This window comes from Aristolochia californica, unplaced genomic scaffold, assembly GCF_029961685.1.
Source record: "Aristolochia californica isolate CCGP_79_NKW_82.1479 unplaced genomic scaffold, dmAriCali1.0.hap1 SCAF_11, whole genome shotgun sequence".
Taxonomy (NCBI): Eukaryota; Viridiplantae; Streptophyta; class Magnoliopsida; order Piperales; family Aristolochiaceae; genus Aristolochia; species Aristolochia californica.
In genome coordinates, this window is record NW_027181782.1 from 9,943,917 (window position 1) to 9,969,206 (window position 25,290).

At 38.2% G+C, this 25,290-nt stretch overlaps 1 protein-coding gene and 1 pseudogene across 4 annotated transcripts in view; one reads left to right on the plus strand and one right to left on the minus strand.

Annotated features, from left to right (window-relative positions):
* Positions 1–13,444, plus strand: part of LOC137944566 (uncharacterized) — an 87,532-nt gene extending 74,088 nt beyond the window's left edge. For 3 of the 4 annotated variants that reach the window (XM_068790249.1, XM_068790248.1, XM_068790250.1), the window contains 5 exons: positions 4,667–4,743; positions 4,830–4,879; positions 6,088–6,172; positions 6,563–6,661; positions 13,125–13,444. In XM_068790249.1, the coding sequence (XP_068646350.1) occupies positions 4,667–4,743; positions 4,830–4,879; positions 6,088–6,172; positions 6,563–6,661; positions 13,125–13,349 (536 nt within the window). In that variant the 3' untranslated portion in view covers positions 13,350–13,444. Of the gene's footprint in view, positions 1–4,653; positions 4,744–4,829; positions 4,880–6,087; positions 6,173–6,562; positions 6,662–13,124 lie in introns of all 4 variants that reach the window. The other variant, XM_068790251.1, reaches the window with a different exon arrangement.
* A 7,384-nt stretch (positions 13,445–20,828) lies between these two features.
* On the minus strand, positions 20,829–22,148 carry LOC137943602 (polyadenylate-binding protein 2-like; annotated as a pseudogene).
* Positions 22,149–25,290: the final 3,142 nt, after the last annotated feature.

Below are 25,290 nucleotides of genomic sequence, written 5' to 3' on the forward strand. Positions count from 1 at the left end.
GGCAGATATGGAAGACTTCATATATGTGACCTCGAGTCCTGCAGTTGAATCTAGAGATTCTTCACAGCTTGTCGACACATTGAGAGCAGCAACCCTAGTCTCTGCTCCCCAGAAAATGCGTCCTCACCCAACCAGTCTTACAGCTAGCACTGATGGTATTCCTGCTGCCTCCTCGATAGTCCCTCCCTCCAGCCTGCCATAAAACCCACCCACCCGCCCATCTCAACTCACCACAGATTTTATCCCAGATAGAATCTATCCCAACCCCCAGATACCTACAGTTCTCCCTCCCACCTTATCCCTCGAAATAACCACACCCCCTTCAACCCCCCCCCCCCCCCCCCCCCCACCATCAAAAGCCCCAAAATTGCGAAGAACACTACTTCTGATGCATTATGGTGGATAATGCCCAATTCTGGATTCGCATTGAGTTGGCAGATATGGAAGACTTCATTTATGTGACCTCGAGTCCTGTAGCTGAATCCAGAGATTCTTCACAGCTTGTCGACACATTGAGAGCAACAACCCCGGTCTCTACTCCCCAGCAGGATGCGTCCTCACCCAACCATTCTTACAACTAGCACTAATGCTATTCCAACTGCCTCCTTGATAATCCCTCCCTCTAGCCTGTTATACCACCCACCCACCCGCCCATCTCAACTCACCACAGATTTTATCCCAGACAAAATCTATCCCAACCCCCAAATACCTACAATTCTCCATCCCACCTTATTGTTAGACTTGATGTCTAAAAATGATAAAATAAACATCACAGAAATTGATATTAAATCCTCCATAATTTTTCTTATCATGAGAGCTATACATATATCATAGAATTGAAATAAGAAGAATAAAGAGAGCGTACCTTTCATCTTGAAGAATATAAATAGAACTTGAAGTGCACAAGATAACCTTTGATAATTCGTTTACAAGTGATAAGCTTGCTCTCGTTCAGCCAGACTGGGTGTGCAAATAGCCTTAGCCTCACTTGTAAGACCATGGAGGAATTTATAGATTTCCAAAGGGTGTAGCATTAATGACTATTCAGAAAGATACATCCCCTTAGGAGAGATACATCCTCTAAGGAGAGATAAATCTCCTTATGCCCAAGGGATGTGTCCAGTCAATGCACCCAATGAATCTACCTCTACAGGGGGATGCTGGCCATTATTCCCTGTACTAAACATCCAATGACAAAGCATCTAGAAGTGGGCCCCACGCCACTAAAATCATGGTAATTTTATTTTATAAATAATATCTTTGAAACCATAATTCCAATACTTATCCCCCGAAATAACCACACCCCCTCCTTCCCCACCCCCCAAAAGCCTCGCAGGCCTTCCTATAAGTCTATCCCACAATCCTCACACCTCTCAAGCCACCACTCAGATAATTTCCCTCACCTCTGAGAAATCCCCACCTCAGAATCCCTTCTCCTCCTCCCCTTGCCACCTACCAGCACCGGAATAGAGGTCAATCGAGACAACTTCTCTAGGGTGGCCCCAGTGTTATTACTAGATACCCCTGCAACCTAGAGAGAGGGGACTTCTTCTTTCTAGAGTCGGTGAAAGAGCTTAGAATTATGTGGCTACTCTCCAAACAGAACAACAAAAATTCGACCCACAAACCTGGGCCCTGATAGTGGAATTTACCAAGGGAGATAACCACCTAAACTCAAAGATATGCCCTCCAAGGGCAAATGTAGTCCTTCACTCATAGTGAGCTCGTGCACTGGAAGCAGCGTGCAAGATTTAAGTGACTCGCTGATGGGGATGCCAATACTAAATTCTTCCATGCAGTCGCCTCTGCGCGGATAAGAGCCAACCACATCACCACGCTCAGTGTCAATGGTGAGATTACATCGGATCGATCCCTTATTTCAAACTCACTGGTGAACTTTTTTGCAGATTTATATTCTGATTGCCAGCCAATCCGCCCTTTCTTTGAAAGGGTTCATTTCCAGGCTATTCCTTCTGCTGCAGCTAGTCTCATCGAGCTCCCTTTCTCCAGTAAGGAAATTGAAAGCAGCAGGTCTTCCCTTGGATTGCGCTCCGGGCTCGAATGGTTTCAGCGGGGAATTCTATCGCCGATGCTAGCCCTTCATCAAAGACAACATTGGTTGCATGGTCCACTCGTTCTATCAGCATGACATCAGATTTAGGAGCATCGGAGCTTCGTTTATTGCTCCGAAATATTTCTGGGAGTTCGGTAGAGGGAATAGGCTCTGGTTCAAAAGGGAGTACTTGTTCAGGTTGTTTTGGAGGCGAGACAAGGGGATCAAGCCCAAATTTAGGGAGGATTTGGTGTTGGTAGGGATCGGGAAGAAGAGGCGGAAGGTCTGCCTGGTTTCACTGGGTGGGGACGACCCTCTTGCAGGAATCGAGGCCAGAGAGAAGCTCAGTAGGGCTTCTGTCAGTTCCTACTTGCTCGAAAGGTATTTAAGTCTAGTTTCATGAGGAAAACATTTCATGTCAATATGATCTATTTTTAAGGAGATATTCACATAGAAGAATCAAAGGTCATACCGATATATTGTTGCATGTGAAGATCCAGATTTAAGCCAAATTTTTTTCGTAGATGTCTTCTTTGATTGCTAAGTTGGCACCAATTGAAGGAGGAAACTACCTTATTTAGAATATTTTTCCGGCCACGAATTTTGTGAGATTTTGTTGGTGTTTTGAAATATTACAAAGAATTTGATTTGGTATCCTTGCCTAAAAAATTAAGGCAAGAAAAGATGGAAATATTTGGCTTGGCTTGATTTACTTTGTTTACAATATTTGAGCGAGTGAAGTTGTTGATACTAACCTTCTTTTTACTTGATCATACAAGAGGTGGATTAGTGCGAGCTTGCAAAATATTTGTTGAGTTGGGATCATTGACATTATCTCCCAGTTTGAGGGGTACAATAGAAGGAGAAGTATGAAGGATGAGCACATTGGAGATTATTTGATTTATTGATTATCAAACAGCACTTGGTTCAACTTATTATTACTCAGCTTGACTCACTCACTCATTGTCAAAGCTACTACATGTTATCTACTATCTACTACCAGCTTGACTTTGGTTTGGTTGTTAGCCTGGATTATTACCTTGGATTATCCAAAACTTATTACTTGGTGCATAGCTTCCTTATTCAAGGATGGACTTGCTGCATATTATCTTGTGTCCTTATTGCTCTTAAGGACTTTTATTACCTATTGGTTATCTGCTGCTATAAAATTACCTATTTGATACGTGTTATTTGGGCATTGCCTCATACTATTATGTCTCTTTGATTGAGACATTATAATTGAAGGACTTCTGAGTTGTTGATTGTTGTTAACATTGGTTACTTCGATGAAGAAGAAAGCACATGGTGGCCCTAGAATATTATCTTCCAGTGATTACCCTTTACCCCCTTAATTGGTAGTTTTACTCCTACCATTTGAGAGTCGGTGCCCTGTGTTGGGACATCTTGATGGAGGAGTTTATTACTTCACTTCTGAGCAATGCCTATAGATCCACTACCAATAGAGGATAGGAGTGTGCCCAACATCCAGCGTGAGTCAAGTCTATTATTCACCCAAAAGGCTTTTTTTTTTTTTTTTTATCTACCCTGAGAAAGCGGGTAGACTTTATGCCCCACAGTAGGGCTACTTTTCCGCCTGTGGAATTGAGCGGAAAGTATTTTTGACTATGACCATTTGATTGGAGTATGGAGCGATGTCTTATAGCTAAGAGTGATTGTACTCTCTTTGCAAAGAACAAAGAGACCACCAGCTTGAGGGCGAGTCTTGCAAGATATGAAGGACTGCCATTTTATACGGGAAGATCTTATACACCATGTTAAGGAATAGTCCCACATGGATTAGTGAATACAAATGTCATGAGTTTATTAGTTAGGAAAGAGGCTTCCTAAGTTGGGTAGTCATTTTGGGATGGGCCTTGGACCTAACTTTACATAGTATCAGAGCATATATACTCACATGTAGACCTACACCTAAATTATCCACTTGTACAGCCACAAAAGAAGGCCTACACCTAAATTATCCACTTGTAGACATGGATTAGTGAGTACAAAGATCTTGATTTTATTAGTTAGGAAGAGGTTTCCTAAGTTGGCTAGTCATTTTGGGATGGGCCTTGGACCCAACTTCACACACCATTTGCAGCAAATTGGGCGTTTATGATATTCTTTCATCCCCAACTTGAGGGGGAGTGTTGGAAGATGGGCCCAAGCCCACACGTCTAAATGTGTAGAAGATGGGTTCAAGCCCACACGACTAAGGAGAAGGCCCACAAGCCTACACAGTGGTGGCATGATGGTAAATAAAGAGTCATCTCATAAAGATGACATTGATGTAATTAGTTTATGATTTATGTCTCTTATTCACTCTTACTAAGGTGAAAGGTATTTTTGTCATATCAGTACTTTTGATATCTTTAAATACAACTTAAAGAGGAGAGTTTGAATTAAATCCATTACCCTAATCTTTCTTCTTTTTTCTCCCAATTTGTCACTCTTTCTCCTCTTTTCTCCAAATTCAATTCGTCACTCTTCATTTTCTCCTCCTAAAACCTTCTCTCTACAATTCTTCTTTTTCTTCTCACCTCTTAAACCTCTTCTACTGTGATTATACTTCATGGAATCCTAAGTTTCAACAGTGTTAGATCTTTTATGCAGGAAATGGTTTGTTTCTTTTGGGTATGGCAAGAATATGGAAACACACTAACTTTCTTGGATTGGAGATCAATAAGAAGGTTGTAAGTTTTATGTGCTCTTCATTTATTTATTTACATTAAATGAGGGAGAGATTTATTTTTTAAATTCTGGTGATTTTCTGCAGCTTGTCAAACGATGTCTAGATTCAGTTCTTCAGCTCAAGTTAAAGCATGTGTGAGTGTCCTTTACTAAAAAAATTTCATCTTGATTCATCCTTGGGTAGAGATTCATAATTTAACCTTTGATTATTTACTCCATGATTTTTGCACTCAATGATTCTCAGTTCATACTGTAAAATCCTGGAAATCAGTAAAAGACATTGACTTAAGAGAAGCAGCGATGGAGATGGGAGAGAATGAGGAGGTCGGGCAAGTATCAGAATATTAGGGTTGTTCAACCATATTTTGATGTTATTACATCTTAAGTTGGTGCTCTCATGAAAAAACTAAACTTCCCTTACAACCAGAGATATAAACATAAACTGTCAAGTCATGCTTGCAGTCTCACATAGTTTAGCAAAATCTGGGCTTTCCAAAGATAATATAGCTTTAAGATCTTCACTTGCCCTCTAGATCTCCTTGAGCTTATGTTGTATCTTATGATGTACTAATATTGCCCAGTTTTCTTGAATAAAAGCACATTCCCTTTTTTAAAAAAATAAAAATTATGCATGTTTTTTTAAATGAAAAAAAAAACATGCACAATTTTTTTCTTTTTGAAAAAGGCAATGTGCTTTTATTCAAGAAAACTGGGCAATATTAGTACGTGTTAAGTAAGCAAGGGTAATTTATTCATTGTATGTGACTTAACGAAGATAATAAACGGATTATGGGTTGATTTTTACCATGATGGAGCTTTATCTTCCCGGAAAGTACCTGCATCTTCTCTCTCTCTTATCCTTTTTCTTCCTCTCTATCTCTCTCATTTTTCTATTTACAGATTTCAGATTTCACAGACACACAGCCACTAATAACTTTTACACTTACTGATGTATTTGCACAAATCTTTGGCATGGGTTTTATTTTCTTTCGCTTTACATTTCAGCACTTTGCCCTAGAACAATAGATTCACTGCAAGATACTTGAGCAGAAAACAGTATTTAAGACAAATCTTTCCAAGTGTCAAGTGAATAAGTTTCTCAAGTTGTTTGATTATTTTCTTCATTCCCTTCAGACTTTATGAGCTTCTTATGGGAAGTATCTCAAAGGTTTCTGTGCAAAATCACCTCATAAGTGTTGGTGTAAAAATTTTGAGCATTTATGAGCTCTGTGTATGTGTCAAAATTACTTTGCACCGGATACTAAATGATGAACATGGACTAGTTGAGTCTTTTGCTGCAGATGTCTTGGATCTCTATTCTCATGTTCTTTAATGTGTTTCAGCCACTTCATCTCTACCAACGCAACCTCTACATTTCGCTCCATTCTTTCCAGTTATCCAGGAGACATAGTTCTTATTTCTGTTCAGGTATGGTACCTTCTCATGTATTGGAATTTGTTATCTGTTTGTTGTTCTATCTTTTCCAGCAACCTTGTTATTGCATCTTGTTGAGTTTATATGCATTTCGTGGGATTTTGTTAGGAAAAGCTGTGAGCCCCTTCAAATGTGTACTCGATTAATGGCAGAAATCAACCTCTAATTCTACTTTATTAAGACACTTAAGTTTTAAAAAAATGTCATTCACTTAAAACCAGTACTGAGTCTGGTGTACATGACAAAAATGAATACATGTAAACCTCATGTATAGACCAGCATTTAACAATGATGAAGTAAAGAAAAAAAAATTGAGTTAAACTTAACAATGACTACACTTGGACGAACAACTTAGACTGAAGCATTCTATCTTTTGTATTTTAGTGCCCCAACCCTGATTTCAACAACAGGGATCACAGATGGAGGATGTTGCAAAGGGGACTCATTGAAGCTATTACAGATCTACTCATTGCTGGTGGAAAGGTACTTCCCTTCCAATGCTGCTTTAGAAATGTAATTTTGGAGTAGTTAATGTTTGTTGTTATGGGCATGAAGAAAACATCAAGCATTTCATATTTTCTGTGATTAACTAGTAAGGAACAGCGAAAGAGAGAAAACAGCTCGTAGATTTCTGGGAGGAAAAGAAAGACTTGGAAGGAGTAACAAGAAAGGAGAGATTTGGAAGAAAATAACGTGGTGCATGATTTCCAGGAACATAGTTAGCAATTTGGCACACGACAAAAGTTATGAATGTTTAGAGTTTGGATAATAATTCAAGGTTGTTTAAATATCTGTAAAAAGGGTATTTTTCGTCGTTTCCCATGGTGCTATTTCCCTCTTAGAATGGCTGTTAGCTTGTCTTCATGTTAAAACTATTTGGTTAAAATTTTTAGGGAGTTATGGAGTTTAAGTATATGGAAGCTATAAGTGATTTTGTAATCTTTTAACTTAAGTGAGGTTATAAGGTGAATTTGGGTCAATCTCAGACCTATTGGCTGTTACTCTTTCAACTTCTTCTCTTCTTTTCTTCCTCTATTTCTTTCTATTTTTCATATTTCACATGGTATCAAAGGAACCAATCTTATTGTTATGAGATGATAAAAACCAAGCAATTAGAGAAATTTGGAGTTAAAGAGAAGAAGAAGTAAAGAGGGAAGAGAATTGAGAGAAGTAGCAATGGGAGGCTGCATGATTAGTCTCAGAAATTGAGACTAATACTCTTTATAACCTCTTTAAGTGAAAACATGATGAAAGAACTAAAATGCCCCTCAAGTACAACCTTCCATATCTTTCGCTATACAACTCAGATTTTCACACAAATTGAAACATAGGCATGAGACATGAAATATTACCTATTTGATACATTATGACACTTATCATATATATAGAAATGATCAAAATATCCCTGCCTATGCAATTTAACACTCCCAATCAAGTTGGAGAGTAGATATAAAAAAGTCCCAGCTTGTCACAAAATCCAAAATGTTTTCCTTCCCAGAGGCTTTGTAAACACATCTTCCAAGCTGCTTTGAAGACTTCACATACGGAGTAACCACTTTCCCTTGCAAGACAACATCTCTAATAAAATAACAGTCAACTTTTGTGTTTCTTTCTTTTATGAAACATAGGATTGCTTGCTATGAAAATTGCTACTTGATTATCACACTTCATAATCACAGTATCTGGAACAGATATACCAAACTCAATCAGAGCCGACTTGACCCCACATGAGCTCACAATGACGACATGAGAATCTCCTTCCACAATGAGCGCCCCATTGAAATGATCATGAAATATACGAAGTCCGTGAAGGAGCCCTGATAGCTCTGTCGTAGTCGAGTCAGCAATGCCAAGATGGCCCGAGTAGGAAATAATCGCAGTACCACTAGCATCAAAAAGCACTGCACCAAAGCCCGCCTAACCAGGATATCCGAAGGTGAACCCATCAAAGTTGAACTTAAAGCGACCAGTGGGGAGGAACTGTAAGCCACCATCCGAGGGGATGGAGGAGAGTAGACATCTGAGCAATCACCTTCTAGTTGATTTGGAGGGGGACATAGGAGAGGTGCTGAAAATCTTTTCTGGAGTGCATCCAGGTAGAGATGAGGCTCGTGGCAATACAAGAAACCTCAGTTGTCATGCGATATGTGTTCTCAAATCTCCTAGCATTTCTCTCTTTCCAGAGGCATCAAAGGATGTGGGCCATGCAGCTAGAAAATAGTAGTTTGCCCAACTTGGGGAGGAGACAGAGAACTCAGGTCCTATGAAATATAGAACTAGAGGCCCAAGCTGTTGAGAAGTGATGACCAAACTTGCCAGGCGAAGGAGCAATGCAAGGGCAAGTGGCAAATTTATTCCTCGTCAATCCCACAGAAGGGGCAGAGAGGATCCGGTGTGAGTTGCCATCGCGAAGAACATTGTCAACAGTGAGGATCCTGTTACGGCAAGTGCTCTAAAGAAAGAATCTTATCCGGGGGAGGGCAGGCGCCAGGCAGAAGCAGCTGAGTAAAGCGTAGGAGATTTGGTCCAACCCATGAGGTGGCGGTAGGTTGAGGAGACAGAAAAACAGCCACTATTGGCGAGGAGCCAAATTATCCTGTTAACCACATGAGGTCGGGTGGTGATAGCGCCAAGATCATCAATCAAGTTGCAAATAGCAATGGCCTCCTCATCAAAGGGATCACGTCTTAGGTGGAGATCCCAAGTGCCATCAACCCAAGCATCGGCAACAGAGAGGTTGCAACAATTAGTAAGCTAGAGGAGTGAGGGGAGGGTGGAGGCAAGGGGCCAACTCCTGCCCACCAATCATTCAAAAAATTGAGACTCGATCCGCCGTCAATTAGATGTGGGGGCAAGGAGCAAAGGAAAAGAAGTAGTTAGGTATACCCATCAAACAAAAGGGAAGCGTCCGTCTGCCAGCTTTATAGAGGAGCCTCCCTTTCCATGTAGATAAGCGACGCTCTAGTCTTTCATTTATCGGGGCACAGAGCCCTTTTTGCAGCCTGCAGTTGATGAGGGGGAACCCAAGATAAGTAGAGAGGGGAGTCATAATCGTGCAACCCAAATTATCAGCCATAATCTGTAATAAGGGGGGGGTCAATATGAATTCCGATAATTGTTGTCTTGCTCCAATTAATCTTTTGCCCAGTGGTGATCTCAAAAAGGCCAAGGAGAGCCTTGATATTGCCGATTTGGTCAAGAGTGCCAGTGCCAAAGCAAATAGTGTCATCTGCAAATTGGATAAGCGGGATGTCAAAGGTATTCTGATCCGAAATGACATCAAGACATCCAAAGTTGCAGGCTGAGTAGAACGTAGAGGACTGGTACTTGGCAATAATATTGAAGAGTAGTGGGGAGACGGGATCTCCCTGCCGGATGCCACGGGAGCCATGGAAGTGCCGTAGACAGTGCAATTTCGAATTCAAAATCTCCACCTGTCCCCAAAACCCATACATTGCATAACATCGTCTATGCTCTTCTTGTGAAACCGTGTTTGAGGAATTGTCGGATAGTCAGTTTGTTCACAATTGGTGATGGGATCACTTCCACACTTACTTTTGCAGCTGCATGTGCTTCCACTGGAATAACAGTTCTCATTCGTAACGATCTAGGAGAATGTGCTCAGAACCATAGCACTAAGTTGAGACAGCAACAACGATGGCTTTCATCAGCTGGTTCGCAGTCTCCCCGTCTTTTCTCCTCAACTTTTGGTCCTTGGCGTCTTGATGACAGAAATTGTTACTTTAAGATACTTTTTTTAATTTAGGAGTTTTCCGTATTTGGAACTTATCTTGAAATAGGAAATTTTAACTTCTTTTAATTGAATCTCTTTCTTCTTTCTTCACAAACATGACTGACTTGGGGGTGATCTCTTGCCCTTAGTTCCTTGCTGCATCAAAGATTCAGCAGTCATAGAAGAATTTGGGAGGAAATGAAAGTGGTAATTGTATGTATATGCATCATGACCTCTTCATGATAGTGGTTTAGTTTGATGGACATCTTCATGATAGTGGTTCAGTTTAGTAGATTGATGTTTCTTTTATGTACTAGTATATATAGAAATCACACCATTGATTTTCCTGGTGAATGATGTTTCTTCGTGTATTATTAGAAGAGTTGTGATAACAGTTGTAGATTAATGGAGTAAGGAGGGTAAGGCATTCCACGACAAAACAATATGAAGCAACATGGTATCAGAGTATTGATTTTCAAGACTCGTACTATGAGTTTTTAGGATTCTATTTATTTTTTTTCCTACTCTAACTCATTTTTCTTGTACTTTGGTATCTTGATTATCATAGTCTCTATGTTGTCATTGCTGCTTGTTTCTTTGCTTCCACAATCTATTACTCAGATAAATGCTTCATATTGTTTTGTCGTGGAATGCCTTACCTTCCTTACTCCATTAATCTGCAACTGTTATTTTTTCTCATGTTAATCTGTTGTTCTGCTACCTTCTGGTTCATCTTCCTCTGCAATATGATTATTGGTCCTCTGTTAACATCGTCTACTGAAACTCTATTATCTTTGGTTCTCTGATATACTACTGCTGCATCCCGAGTCGTCAGACGTTAACAACAGAAGCGTGGCCTCTATCTTCCATGGCTTATTTACTGAAGGATCCAGTAAGGTGTGTTCAAGCTACCGTCAATCCAGAAAATTGATCCGGCTTTGTTTCCGTTTTTGAAGGCCGAAGACGACGGCACCAAGACGCTGACTGATTTATACTGCTAGCTTGGTTGTTGTTTCTAGACGAATACATTGTCGTGTTCTGATTCGAAAGCCGGCATCCAGAAAAATTCTGGTCCGTGATCCTTTGTTCATCAGATATCTGCCTATTAATCTCTTCATTGGTCATCTCTGTTGTTCAGCTGGTTAATAGAATATTTCGGAATGTTAAAGCTGGTTAACAGAAGATTTCGGAAACTCTTTTCTGTTGCCGCTGGATTTCCATACCGAGATACATATCTGTGAGCTTCCGAAATTTTTATTCAGAGGAGTTTATTTTGGAAGCCGCATTGATCTGCTCCTTAAATTCAGTTGGAGCTTGATTAGCTGCCTGAATTTTCTCTGTTCGTCGTGATCTCTAATTTTTTGTGTCGAGAAGAGGAAGATGAAGACACTATTCATATATTTCATGTTTCCTAACTTCGGAAACATGAAATAATCAGCCAGGCCGCTCTATTCTGCCGGATTTTTCTACTTGCTTTAGAAAAAATTATGGCGGTCAATCAAGAAGCATCTCTGTTGGATTTTTTGAGTCGTCTCTGCTATCGCTGCTATCCCGCTCTGTTTGGAGATCTCTTCATTTTCTGGCTGGTTGGTATCTTTCTGGTTGCTGGATTATTTATGTTCTATTGTGGTTCATCGTTGTCCCGCTTTGTTCGGAAGTAGGGACGACGACTGCTTTATTTCTGCCTCTACCAAGAATCACAGTCCTGTTACTGTTGTCAGAGAAGACGATATTGTTCTGGTGTTTTGAAACTCTTCCGAGGTGTCGACAGTAGGAATTGAAGCTTGATGGTTAATCGCCACACTATTTGAACACCTAAAAACTATCTACAAGTGGATAGTTTTTAGGTGTAGGCCCTCTTTTGTGGCTCTACAAGTAGATAGTTTAGGTACAAGCCCACATATGAGTACCTGCTCTGATACTATGTTAAGTTGGTTCCCAGGCCTATCCCAAAATGACTAGCCAACTTAGGAAACCTCTTTACCAACTAATAAACTCAAGATCTTTGTACTTACTAATCTATGTGGGACTGTACCTAAACTATGTACTTGTAGAGCCACAAAAGAGAGCCTACACCTAAAAACTATCCACTTGTAGTGCCACAAAAGAGGGCCTACACCTAAACTGCCTACTCCTAAATTATCCACTCGTAGAGCTACAAAAGATGGTCTACACGTGAGGGGGAGTGTTGAGGAATAGTCCCACATAGATTACTAAGTAAAAAGATCTTGAGTTTATTAGTTGGTAAAGAGGTTTCCTAATTTGGCTAGTCATTTTGGGATAGGCCTTGGAACCAACTTAATAGACATCAAGATATCCAAAGCTGCAGGCTGAGTAGAACGTAGAGACTTGGCAATAATATTGAAGAGTAGTGGGGAGACGGGATCTCCCTGCCGGATGCCACGGGAGCCATGGAAGTGCCTCAGACAATGCAATTTAGAATTCAAAATCTCCACTTGTCCCCAAAACCCATACGTTGCATAACATCATCTATGCTCTTCTAGTGAAACCGTGTTTGAGGAATTGTCGAATAGTCAGTTTGTTCACAATTGGTGATGGGATCACTTCCACACTTACTTTTGCAGCTGCATGTGCTTCCACTGGAATAATAGTTCTCATTCGTAACGATCTAGGAGAAGGTGCACAGAACCATAGCACTAGGTTTGAGACAGCAACAGAGATGGCTTTCATCAGCTGGTTCGCAGTTTCCCCGTCTTTTCTCCTCAACTTTTGGTCCTTGGCGTCTTGATGACAGAAATTGTTACTTTAAGATATTTTTTTTAATTTAGGAGTTTTCCATACTAGGAACTTATCCTGAAATAGGAAATTCTGATTTCTTTTAATTGAATCTCTTTCTTCCTTCTTCACAAACATGACTGACTTGGGGGTGATCTCTTGCCCTGAGTTCCTTACTGCATCAAAGATTCAGCAGTCATAGAAGAATTTGGGAGGAAATGAAAGTGGTAATTGTCTGTAGATGAATCATGACCTCTTCATGATAGTGGTTTAGTTTGGTGGACCTCTTCATGATAGTGGTTCAGTTTGGTAGATTGATGTTTCTTTTATTTACTGATATATATAGAAATCACACCATTGATTTTCCTGGTGAATGATGTTTCTTCGTGTATTATCAGAGTTGTGCGTGTTCGATAGTTTCATTGCTTGCAATAGTTGCGATGTTTCTTGTTTTAACTCATGTGCTTGGTTTCACAGGTCTTCCTACAGTCCGATGTAGAGGAAGTTTCAACAAGAATGAAGGAACATTTTTTAATGTATGGGAAAGGTAAATATGCTATCACCGCTGATGAGGATATCGAATATGACAGTGGGGTTTGGCTTAAGGAGAATCCTTTCGGGGTTCGGTCAGATTGGGAACAACATGCCCTTGATCGTGGGGCTCCCATGTACAGATTGATGATTTCAAAAGTGAAGACATAATATATAATCCTAGTGTGTATGTTTGTATATAATTTATTTCTCGTCTTCAAAAAAGAAATGGAAAAATTCTCATCACATCGACCATCTGATATGGATATTCAGATCTGCTTCTTTTTAGTTGCCAAGCAGACAGATAGTGATGGTTTGTTTGTTCATTATCAAGAGTAATTGAATCTAATCAAACTCTTCTCCTTTGGATTGCTATCTATATTATGCAATTTGATTGTGCAGCAGAAACTTTTATGGAAGTTGTTCGAATACTTTTGTCTGGATATTGTTCGCTCTTGGTTTGGCATGGTTTACATGTTACTGGTTCCTGCAAATGTCATTTATCTCCATTAACTAAATCCTTTCAGCTGAACAAATATAGTGAAAAATTCTGTTACTTCACTCCCAACCATCCTCAGTCCAGTATGAGCAACTACAGGAGATTGTATTTCTATCGGAATAATGTGGACAGTCTATGGTGGTTCCAGTATGGTAATCCGATAAACAAACACCCACCCCTGATTCTTGTCATATATTAGTTAGAGAAACTGTACTCTAGTTTATTGTCTTGTTTAGCATTTGGAAAAACTTACAAATATAAATTACTTACTGTAATAGTGAGTTAAGCTAATTATTCTTAATCTCTTTCTTAGATTTGGTTCTGATATCTCATTTGCTTCATGCAAACTTTGCTAAAAACTGCATGGATAGTCAGTCTATGAGAGCATAGGTTCTTGACTGCAGTAAGCCTTGTAACTAAAACTGAATTTAGAACTGTGATCATGTTCCGTTCAAGTGGATTTAAGGTTGCAAAAGGGCTTCGTTGTTCTGCAATTTAAACTGCCCTAATCCATAAAATCCAATTCAATCTTCAAATATATAGATTGGATTAGTATTTGAGTCAAAACGCACTTAATATGGATCAGTGTATAGCCTAACCTAACCTGAATTGATCCTCAAATTAAAGTGGATTGGATTGAATCTAAAAATTTTAAATTAGACCTAATTTGTAGATACCCAATCTAATACATAAATAATTTATTTTATTATAATTTTTATACAACATATTTGATAATTTGTTTGCATATTTTGGAGCATGATTAAATGGTTCCCGCACCTCTGAATTTCATGTATCCATCAAGCATTATCCTAATATTTCTTTAATTGTGTTTTATTTTAATTTTGCGACATGTAACATTTAAATCTAGCCATCTAATTTTTTTAATTTGATTTGGGAGTTGATTGCATCTTATCGTTTTAAGTATTTTTTTTAATGATATTAATAGTAAGTTCTATAAGAATAAACTTTGAGAGGTGGGTGAATAAGTTTATCAATTCCAATGGCAAATGATAAAACTTGAGAGGAGGTGACTTTGTTTATTTTCAAAACTCAATTTTTTTTAGGGGTTGCTTCTTTTGCCACTCTCTAGTGCGAAACAGACGACTCCTTTTAGTATGGTTGACTCCTTTGGAGTTTTATATTTCAAGTTTTCAACTCTCCTAATAAAGAGATCGACTCTTTTTTTAAATTCACAACTCAAAAGTTTATAGTGGTCGAATATCTTGTTAGTTTATTTTTTTATTTTTTTCAACATGAAAGGGGTCAACTTCTCTATATATGTTCAACTCCTTTTAGTCTTTATGTTTTAAGTCATCATCTTTATTCTCTATTGAAGTGCTCGACTCCTATTCATGTACTCATATCCTTTTGCCTAGATTTTTATCGATGGTTAAAAGAAAAGTTGTGGGCGATCCATGGATAAATAAAATTGTTCATGAACTCAATCTAATTTGATGCCATAATGTGTGGATCAAATTTTTAAAACTTGAACAGCATTAGATCTTATGTGAATCTTACAATTCCCTGACCTAACCCTACTCGACCCATTTGCAACTCTAACTGAAATTGACCATGATTTACTTGTCATTTAAAAAGACACAACATTAGGAGAGAAGCAGGGCACCCCATCTCCCAAGGTTTTCTAGTACTAGGAAGTTGAATTTGTGAATCTAGCCAGTTAGATGGGTTTTGACCCTATCCTATCCTAGGTCATTAATATTTCTAGCCTAAACAAGGAACCTGATCCAATTAGTTCACCAGCCAATCTAGTCTAGATTATATAACATAAAAAACACATTTTTCCACCTGCAAGACTTTGTACATAAGCCTATAATCCCATTCTTGAGATAACACATGAAAGAAACTAAATGTGAGTTTTCTCGTGCATTATCAATTAGCTATGATACTTTGTATATCAAATAAATAACAAAATCGAAAATTATTTTTCAATTTTTTTTACTTTTGTGGATTAAAAATGTTAAAAGGAATAGGAAATGAAATTTCCATTGCTCCAAAAAGAAATGATAGAAAAATAAAATTTTACAATAGAAACTTGTTTTGAATAAATAAATACTTTTTCTCGTTGTTTTGTTTCCTGATAATGACACAAACTATCCTAAAGTTCTAAGTGCAAATTTCTTGATGCTTTTGTCATAATGTTAAGTGAATGAATCAATTATCCAATTATTTTATGCCCTTATTAAAGACCATGTTTATGGACTTGAAATGTAGAATTTACTCAATCCTTCAGTATTCAAATTGTAGAGTGAGTAAAAAATTTGAAGAGCAAAACCATTCAAATAGTCATCATAACATTTGAATGGTGCACTCGACAAAGAGTTGGAATAAAAGGACCAATCTAACAGTCCTTAGAGTATTTGAATATTGCAGTCATCTGTTAAAACTTAGGATTTCATGATGTATAATCAAAGTAGAAAAGGATTAAAGGGCAAGAAGAAGAATGAGAGTTGTGGAGAGAAGATTTAGGACTAGAAGAAGAAGAGTGACGAATTTGGAGAAGGAGAAAGAGGTTGGAGAATTAGGATTGTGGAAGTTATCCAAACCCTCCCCCTTAAGCTTTATTTATAAATATCAAGAGTACATAAATTATAAGTATACCCTTCACCCAAGAGAGAGTGAAGAAAAGGCAAAGAACATAAGATATTTACAATAATGCCACCTAAGATTGTTTATGACTTTCAACACTCCCCCTCAAGCTGGATATGAAAAAACATTATATAACCCCCAGCTTGGTACATGCAGTGGAGAGAATTTTGGAGTTGACTGACTTCGTGAACATATCAACAAGTTGTCTATGAGTAGAGACATATTTAAGACTTATGATTTCTTCTTGCAACTTTTCTCTCACAAAGTGACAGTCCACCTCGATATACTTAGTTTTCTCCTGAAACACTGGGTTAGAGGCAATGTGAAGTGCTGCTTGATTATCATAATAGATTTCCATAGGGCAATCTTTGTGGAATCCCAATTCAGTTAAAAGAGATTTAATCCATAGAAGCTCACTTACCGCACATGCTATGACTCTATATTCTATTTCTACACTAGACCTTGGAACCACATTTGGTTTTTTACTCCTCCATGTAACAAGGTTACCTCCAACTATAGTAAAATATCTTGAAGTAGATTTTCTATCATATGGTGATCCAACCCAATCCCTCATCGACGAAGCTTTCAATATTGTGATGACCATGATACTTATATAAAAGCACGTGTCTTGGTGCCTTTTTCAAGTGCTTGAGAATCCATTTCAATGCCTACCAATGAGACATTTGAGGTTTATGGATATATTGATTGACCACACTAACTACAAAAGAAATATTTGGTCTAGTCATAGTGAGATAGATAAGTTTTCCAACTAACCTTTGGTACTTACCAACATCAACTTCTTCTCCCGAGCCAGCACATTGTTTCGTATTTGTGTCCATAAAGGTGTCAGTAGGGCGACATCCCATCATTCATGTTTCTTCAAGCAAGTTAAGAACATATTTCCTCTTTGATAAGATAACACCATGTTTGGACTGAAGAACCTTGTTGAATTTATGGAAAAGAGAAATACTTCATTGACTTTTCTATAATCAGAGTACATGAACCTCTATTTATAATAGAGGAGGGTAGTAGAGTCCAATTACAATTAAACTACCTTTGTCCCAATTACACCCAAACTCTAACACTTAAATATAAGTAACCCAATATAAATAGAAGACTAGCATGACTAAAACACCTTTAAACTGAAATTCTTCTATGAGACTTGCTTCCATAATAATTCTGGCTTTGTTAGACTTCTTATTGTGTAAAACTTCTTATTCCACCTCACATGATCATGGTGGGTCCCACCAACTCATGTGATCATGGTGGGTCCATATCTTATGGGCTTGGGCCCATCTTCCAACACTCTTGGATATGTGGGTCTTCCTTGGTCTTATGGGCTTGGGCCCATCTTCCAACATACTTGGATATGTCGGCCTTCCTTGGTCGTGTGGGTTTGGGCCTTCCAACACTCCCCCTCAACCTAGGGGTGAGAGAACATCATGAACTCCATGCTTACTACAAATGGTGTATAGGATCTTCTCATATAAAATGGCAGTCTTCCATATCTTCCAATATTCCCCTTCCCAGTGGTGCTCTCTTCCATGAGGCCCAACTGGCATAAGATAAGTGAGAGTTAAATCACTCCAAGTCGTATGACATCATTCCATACTCTAGTCATAACCCATGCTAGATGTAGGGAACACTCCTATCATTCTCAATTAGTCGGTCTATACGTAGTACTCAGAAGTGTAGTAAAACTCCTCTATCTCCATGTCCCTCCACCCTTATGTGGGGTATCAAATTTTATGAGTTGGGCCATATCGGTTCGGAGGTTCCTTATAACAAAATACCTACTTGGTCACCTCACCACCCGAGGACCACCTATTGATGAAGATGATATTTTTTATATGAAATGGTTGCAAAATGATACTTTGGTAATTAGTTGGTTAATCAATAGCATGGAAGAACATGTCTCCAATAATATTATTCATCTTGACACTGCTAAACAAATTTGGGAGACATGTGCTAAACTGTACTCATGCCCGGATACTCTACATAAACCCTATGATATTCTCCAAAGAATGTTGAATACTAAACAAGGAGAAAATATGTGCTGAATTCAAGACAAAGGATCTTGGACTACTCAAATATTTTTTGGGTATTGAAGTATTACAATCTAGACATGAGATTGTGTTATCCCAAAGGAAGTATGCCCTTGATCTACTAGAAGAGACAGGAATGATGGGATGCAAACCAGCAGACACTCCTATGGATGTAAATACAAAATTATGAGGAGGCACTGGAGAAGATGTAGATATTGGGAAATATCAAAGACTAGTGGGACGACTTATTTACCTATGTGTAACAAGGCCGGATATTTCATAAGCAGTAAGTGTGGTAAGTCAATACATGCACAAGCCACAACTTAGTCATTGGCAAACTCTTGAAAGAATACTATGATATCTGAAAGGAGCTTCAGGAAGGGGGCTTCTCAATAAAAACCATCGTCACTTCAACATCGAAGGATTCTCAGATGCAAATTAGGCCGGATCCCCGGATGACAAAAAATCTACTTCGGGATTTTGTACGATGGTTGAAAGGAATTTGATTACATGGAAAAGTAAAAAGCAAAATATAGTAGCACGGTCGAGTGCAGAAGCAGAATACAGAGCCATGGCATACACTGTTAGTGAACTCATATGGATAAGATCTCTTCTCACTGAATTGGGATTCTGCCAAGAAGCTCTAATAGACCTATACAGTGACAATCAAGCAGCAATACACATTACATCAAATCCAGTCTTCCATGAAAGGACAAAGCATATTGAAGTGGATTGCCATTTTATAGGAGAAAAGTTCCAAGCTGGTTTCGTATCTCTAAAGCATATATCATCACAAGTCAAGTTGCAGATATTATCACCAAGTCGGTCACTCACAAGATTATGTCTACCATATGCAGTAAGTTGGGCATTTATGATGTCTTCTCACCCCCAGCTTGAGGGGGAGTGTTACAATGTGGGACCCACCATGAGGACGTCGGAAACCAAGAAGAGTTCTAACCCAAGCAAGTATGAGTTAAGGAATTAAGAAGCACAAGCTGAATTGAGTAAGAAGACTTGAAGATCAAGTCGGACTCACAAATATCTCACGAGTTGTCTACCTTTTCAAGATGAGCTGGAAGATCATGAGGGACCTACAATGATAAGGCCACTAGCTGGCCTTCACCCTTATATTCACGTGAATGAAGAAAGAGTCCTAGTTCAACTCATATTAGTCTTCTAGTAGATTGGTTTGGATAGACTTATCTTAGAGAGTTAGAGTTGGAATGTAATTAGGATTAAAAGGCTAATTGTATAAGGACTCTACCTCCTCCTCTACTATAAATAGAGGAGTTGTAATTCAGAATTCATCAAGTTACACATCTCATTCTCTCAAGTTACTTTCTCTCTCTCTCTCTCTCTCTTTGCTTGGCGCAACCTCTCGTTGCTCTTTTCTTTTTTCTTTTTTGGAAGATAAGATCAAGCCCAAACGACCAAGGAAGACCCACATATGTAAGATTATTATAAGATGGGCCACATGACCAAGGAAGGCCCACAAGATGGGCCCAAGCACATAAGAAGTAGGACCCACAATGATTACCAAGAGTTGGCATCCTTATCACATAAGTTGGAAGATCAAGAAGGACTCAAAAAAATATCTTTATCTTAGGGTCACGACAAAAAAGAGTTTTAGGTTAAGTTATATTTGTCTTTTATCTATATTGAGTTACCTGATTATATTAGGACTTACCTTAAGTGTTAGAGTTTGGGTGTAATTGGGACAAAGGTAGTTTTATTGTAATTGGACTCTACTAGCTTCCTCTATTATAAATAGAGGTTCACGTACTTTAATTATGACAAGTAATTGAAGTCAATGAAGTAATTATTTTTTCAATAAATTTAACATGGTATCAGAGCAGGTTCTGTGAGTTGACTTGGTCAACTCACTGAGGTAATGTGATCCTTTTCTCTAAACCCTAAACCCTAAGTCTAAGTTCGTAGTTTTTTTTTTCAATCCCTACACAAGTAGATTATGCACGTTTTTTACCTCTATACATAGCTTTTTATATTGAAAATTATATATTGATGGAAAGATATTTGAGTATACTTTCCAAAGAAGAATGATTTGTTCCAATCGGAGTTATCTATAGAGAAATATCAATACTTCAATGAGCAAAGTTCAGTTTGCAAAAAGGTTCGAGCAGTAGAAACAATCTTCAGATTCCGAGGTATTTTTTGCTATCAAGAACTAGAATTTATATGAAAAAATATATAACAAAATAAATATCTATAAGTCTATTCTTTTACTTATTCAACCAATTTTTTATCTGAGTTATCTACAAAGAAAACGATATTTGAAGCAAGAAAGGTCAGATTAAAAAAGAGGTTCGAGCGACAGCAGAAAGCATCAATTTCTGAGGTATTTTATGCTATCAAGAAATAGACTTTATATGGAGAATTATATATCAAACAAAATATAAGTAAGTCTATTTTCTTACCTATTCAACCAGTTCTCGGTATGATTTTTTAATAAGGAGATATTGATCTTGGAAGAGTCAATGGTCATTCTGGAAAAACAGGAGAAACAAAACTTAGTTCAGTCAGATGACAGAGGCCGAAAACTATCAGATTATTTATCTTATGATAATTATATTTAATAAGTAGCCCATTCATGTGGTATCTCTTAATCACTTCATGACTTAGCATTGTGTCAACAGCACGATTCACATTGCGAATAGGCATATCTATGTAGACTAGCAGGCCACTTTCCAAGGCAGGTGTGCATGAAGCTATCAATTTTTTATCCAATGCCATGTCCAATCCATGGTTCTGTCTCTGTACACAATATTGAGCTGCATCCGGTCGAATACTGGCAACATCTACTTCTTGTAGGAATCCTTCTTTACATACAACATCTATCAAAATTGCATATGTAGCAACAGAGGGAAGAACATTAATTTTCTGTAATGAATCAAACAGCCTAAATGCTTGCACCAGACATCCCGCATGACACAAACCATTAAGCACTGCATGAGCGGGAGGACCTTGGCCATAAAATAGTTGTTGTCCCAAACCTGGAGTACCTGGGGTATAAAATGAACCAGGAGCAGAAACTGTAGGTGACATTGCAACTAGCCTCATTTGGAAGAATTGTGCCTGCAATCTAGCTCTCCTATCTTCTTTACGATGTGCAAGTACCACATTTTGTGGTGTGTTGACAAAAAATTTCCCATTCATTTCTGCCAGTGCTCGAGATGCTTCCTCAGAAGTTGAGAAAGCATGAAGTAATTATACCAAACTCAGAAAATAATTCTTTCAGTTTCTCATCATCTATGTTGTCATCTAGGTTCTTCAAGTACAGGTTCACCCCTTGGTACTTGTCTACAGTCTCCTTATTATTCTGTTCAAACCATCCCTTCAATTCCATCTCCCTTTTTTATTTCTTCTGGGCCTTCCCCACATACCACTCCTTGTCATCAATTTTTTCCCATTAAGTTCCTCAATAGCTAGAGCACCATCTTCTGCATTCTCAAAGTTAACAAATCCAAAACATTTGGATTTCCCATCTCCTTCTCTCATTATTTCAGCGCTTGTAATGTTTCCGTACTCGCCAAATATTTTCTTCAAATCTTCATCAGTTGTTGATTTTGACAGATTCTTGACATAAACATTATTAAATTTTGTCTTGTTTACAAAAGTCTCTTGCTCATGTTTACGAACGTATGGACCAAAAAAAACTTGCTTATCATTTAGGAGCATCCCATTAAGCACGAACATGGCCCGAGCATCATACATGGGACCCAAAAATTTCAGCACAACATTGTCAATTTGGCCAAGAACAAACTCACTACTGCTGGTCCCATCAATAGAAAAATCATTCATTCACAAAATTATCTATGTTTCACCTGAAGCTTGCATGGACACTCTCTTTCAACCTTTTCAATATATTTGTTAGTGACTTCAACCCCTGAGTTCACCTCATTAATAGAACAAACCAGTAAGCTTTCACCCTTTGCAACTTCATCCTTGCTTTCTAACTCAACACAAAGATTGCCAAATTCAACCTCTGATTCCAAGCTATCACTAGGATTTACAGACAAATTTTTTTTGTTTTCACAAAAATGAAGACTAATTGCACCTTCTGTTTTGACATCTTTCTGAAGCGAAGTTGCAATGTTTTGCTCACATTTACCAAAGTCAATTTCAGGTTTGACATCTTCAACAGAACTAGACCTTATTTCTTCAATCTCAACTAAGTCACTTCTAATAGCAGAAGCTAATCTTTCTTCTGCTACAAAAACTTTTCCAGTAGTTGTTTACAATGCCTCCATAATAGAAGCATCTAAAGTTTCACATTCAAATATTGTCGCATCCAAATAAGTTAATTCCCCACTTTTGACGGAACATTTTGCACTTTCATTGCCAATTTGTGCCTCATTTGTGCCTCACTTGTAACAGAACCACTCTTGGTTACATCAACAACTGTCTCCACACACTCAAGGGAGTCAATTGTATTTCTGGTTTCAAAACTCATATCAGTCGTTATCAATTCTCTAATATCAGTAGAGTCTGAAACCTCAGTATATAATTTTGCATCATCTATAGCCTCTATGACCAATTTTAGTTCAGCAGAGGTATTTATGATTTTACTTTCGAACATTGGAGAATCAGCCATCACTAATTCACCTTTCTCAACAGACCCAGCAGTAGTTCTAGTATCCAGAGCATTGACCACTAGTTCTCTTCTCTCACTAGACCCTTCAGTAGCTTTAGTATCTTGATTGACCACAACTTCCCCTTTATTAGTAGATCCATCAGTAGCCCCTGCATCCTTATCATTAGATAGAGGTTCCCCTCTCTCAACTGATGATATTTTCTCCACCATTTTCTCAACCAATGATACAGGTGCCCGAACAGCAAATATGGAACCCAAAAAATTAAGCCCCACATTTTCAATTGGACAACGAATATACGCATAGGTACTGTGTGCATCAACAGAAAAACAAAGCCCCGCAAAAAAAAAATTCAGTAGTCCCCATAAAAAAATTTCTATCAATCACGACATCCCAATAAAAATTTCATCTCGAAATTCATACACACAAGCCAGAATTCCAGCAATTGGGCACTGATTCTCTGCTTCACGGAACAGAGAAGTTCCGTCCCCAATTTTTGAGCAACGTTGCTGCTGTTCAAGCCATTGGAGCCCCATCAACCCCATGGAACAACCGATTTGACCTAAAATTCAATGACGTTTTAGAATCTTACCCCTGATTGCATTGAAGTTGGTTCCCCACTAGACTGCCGAGAGCAAGATCGAGAGTGAGAGTGAGAATCTGGAAGCCAAAGCCCACCGAATTTGTTTCCAACAACGTCGACAGAACCTCCTCAGTTTCCGGTGGCGAATAGCAGCAATTCGTGGTCTCACTTTTTTTTGTATGGAGAACAGCAAACCTACTAGGAAGAGGCTAAGTCACATACACATGGTAAAATTACAACTTTACCCTTGAACTTTTCACAAAAAAAAATTAACTTTTTTTAAATGATGCTGAATTATATTAAAAAGATCAGAAGAGAAAGATTACAGGAAGAAAATCATCCCAAACAATGAGATATTGTTGGGAAGTTCCAAATTTAGTTAATCTATCGACCAAGGAGTTGACTGATCTAGGAATGTGATTCCAAGTAAAATAAATTGTGGACATAATGTCAACAAAGAAGAATTTGAACCTTTAAACTTCATGAAGAAGAAGGGTTGGCTTTTCTTACCAAAGTTTGCATGAAAAGAAGGAAAGATGGAAAAGAACATTAGATCTTGTCTCAGATGTTTCTATTCATGCTTTAATACCAAGATGAAAAAAGTTGGAATAAAAGACACTGAGAGGAAGAGAGGAAAAGAGAAGTTTGTGTGTTCTCGATTAATGGCATAAATCAACCTCTAATTCTACATTATTAAGACACTTAAGTTTTAAAAAAAAATGCCATTCACTTAAAACCAGTACAGAGTCAGGTGTACATGACTTGACAAAAATGAATACATGTAAACCTCATGTATAAACCAGCATTTAACAATGATGAAGTAAAGAAAAAAATTTTGAGTTAAACTTAACAATGACTACACTTGGACGAACAACTTAGAATGAAGCATACTATCTTTTGTATTTTAGTGCCCCACCCTGATTTCAACAATAGGGATCACATATGGAGGATGTTGCAAAGGGGACTCACCAAAGCTATTACAAATGTACTCATTGCTGGTGGAAAGGTACTTCCCTTCCAATGCTGCTTTAGAAATGTAACTTTGGAGTAGTTAATGTTTGTTGTTATGGGCATGAAGAAAACATCAAGCATTTCATATTTTCTATGATTAACTAGTAAGGAAACATCGAAAGAGAGAAAACAGCTCGTAGATTTCTGGGAGGAAAAGAAAGACTTGGAAGGAGTAACAAGAAAAGAAGAGATTTGGAAGAAAAGAAAGTGGTGCATGATTTCCAGGAACATAGTTAGCAATTTGGCATACAACAAAAGTTATGAATGTGTTACAATGTGGGACCCACCATGGTGCACGAGCTGGTGGGACTCACCATGAGGACGTGGGACACCAAGAAGAGTCCTCACCCAAGCTAGCACAAGTTAAGGAGTTAAGAAGCATAAGCTGAAATGAGTTAAGACTTGAAGATCAAGTGGGACCCACAAAGATACCACGAACTGGCAACCTTATCAATATGAGTTGGAAGATCATGTGGGACCCACAAGGATAAGGCCATGAGCTGGCCTCCTCCTTTATATTCACGTGATTGAAGAAGAGTTCTAGTTCAACTCATATTAGACTTCTAGTAGATTGTGTTGATAGACTAATCTTAGAGAGTTAGAGTTGGTATGTAATTAGGAGATTGAAAGGTTAATTGTATAAGGACTCTATCTCTTCCTCTACAATAAATAGAGGTGTTGTAATTCTGAATTAATGAAGTTACACGTCTCCTTCTTGAGTAAATCTCTCTCTCTCTCTCTCTCTCTCTCTCTCTCT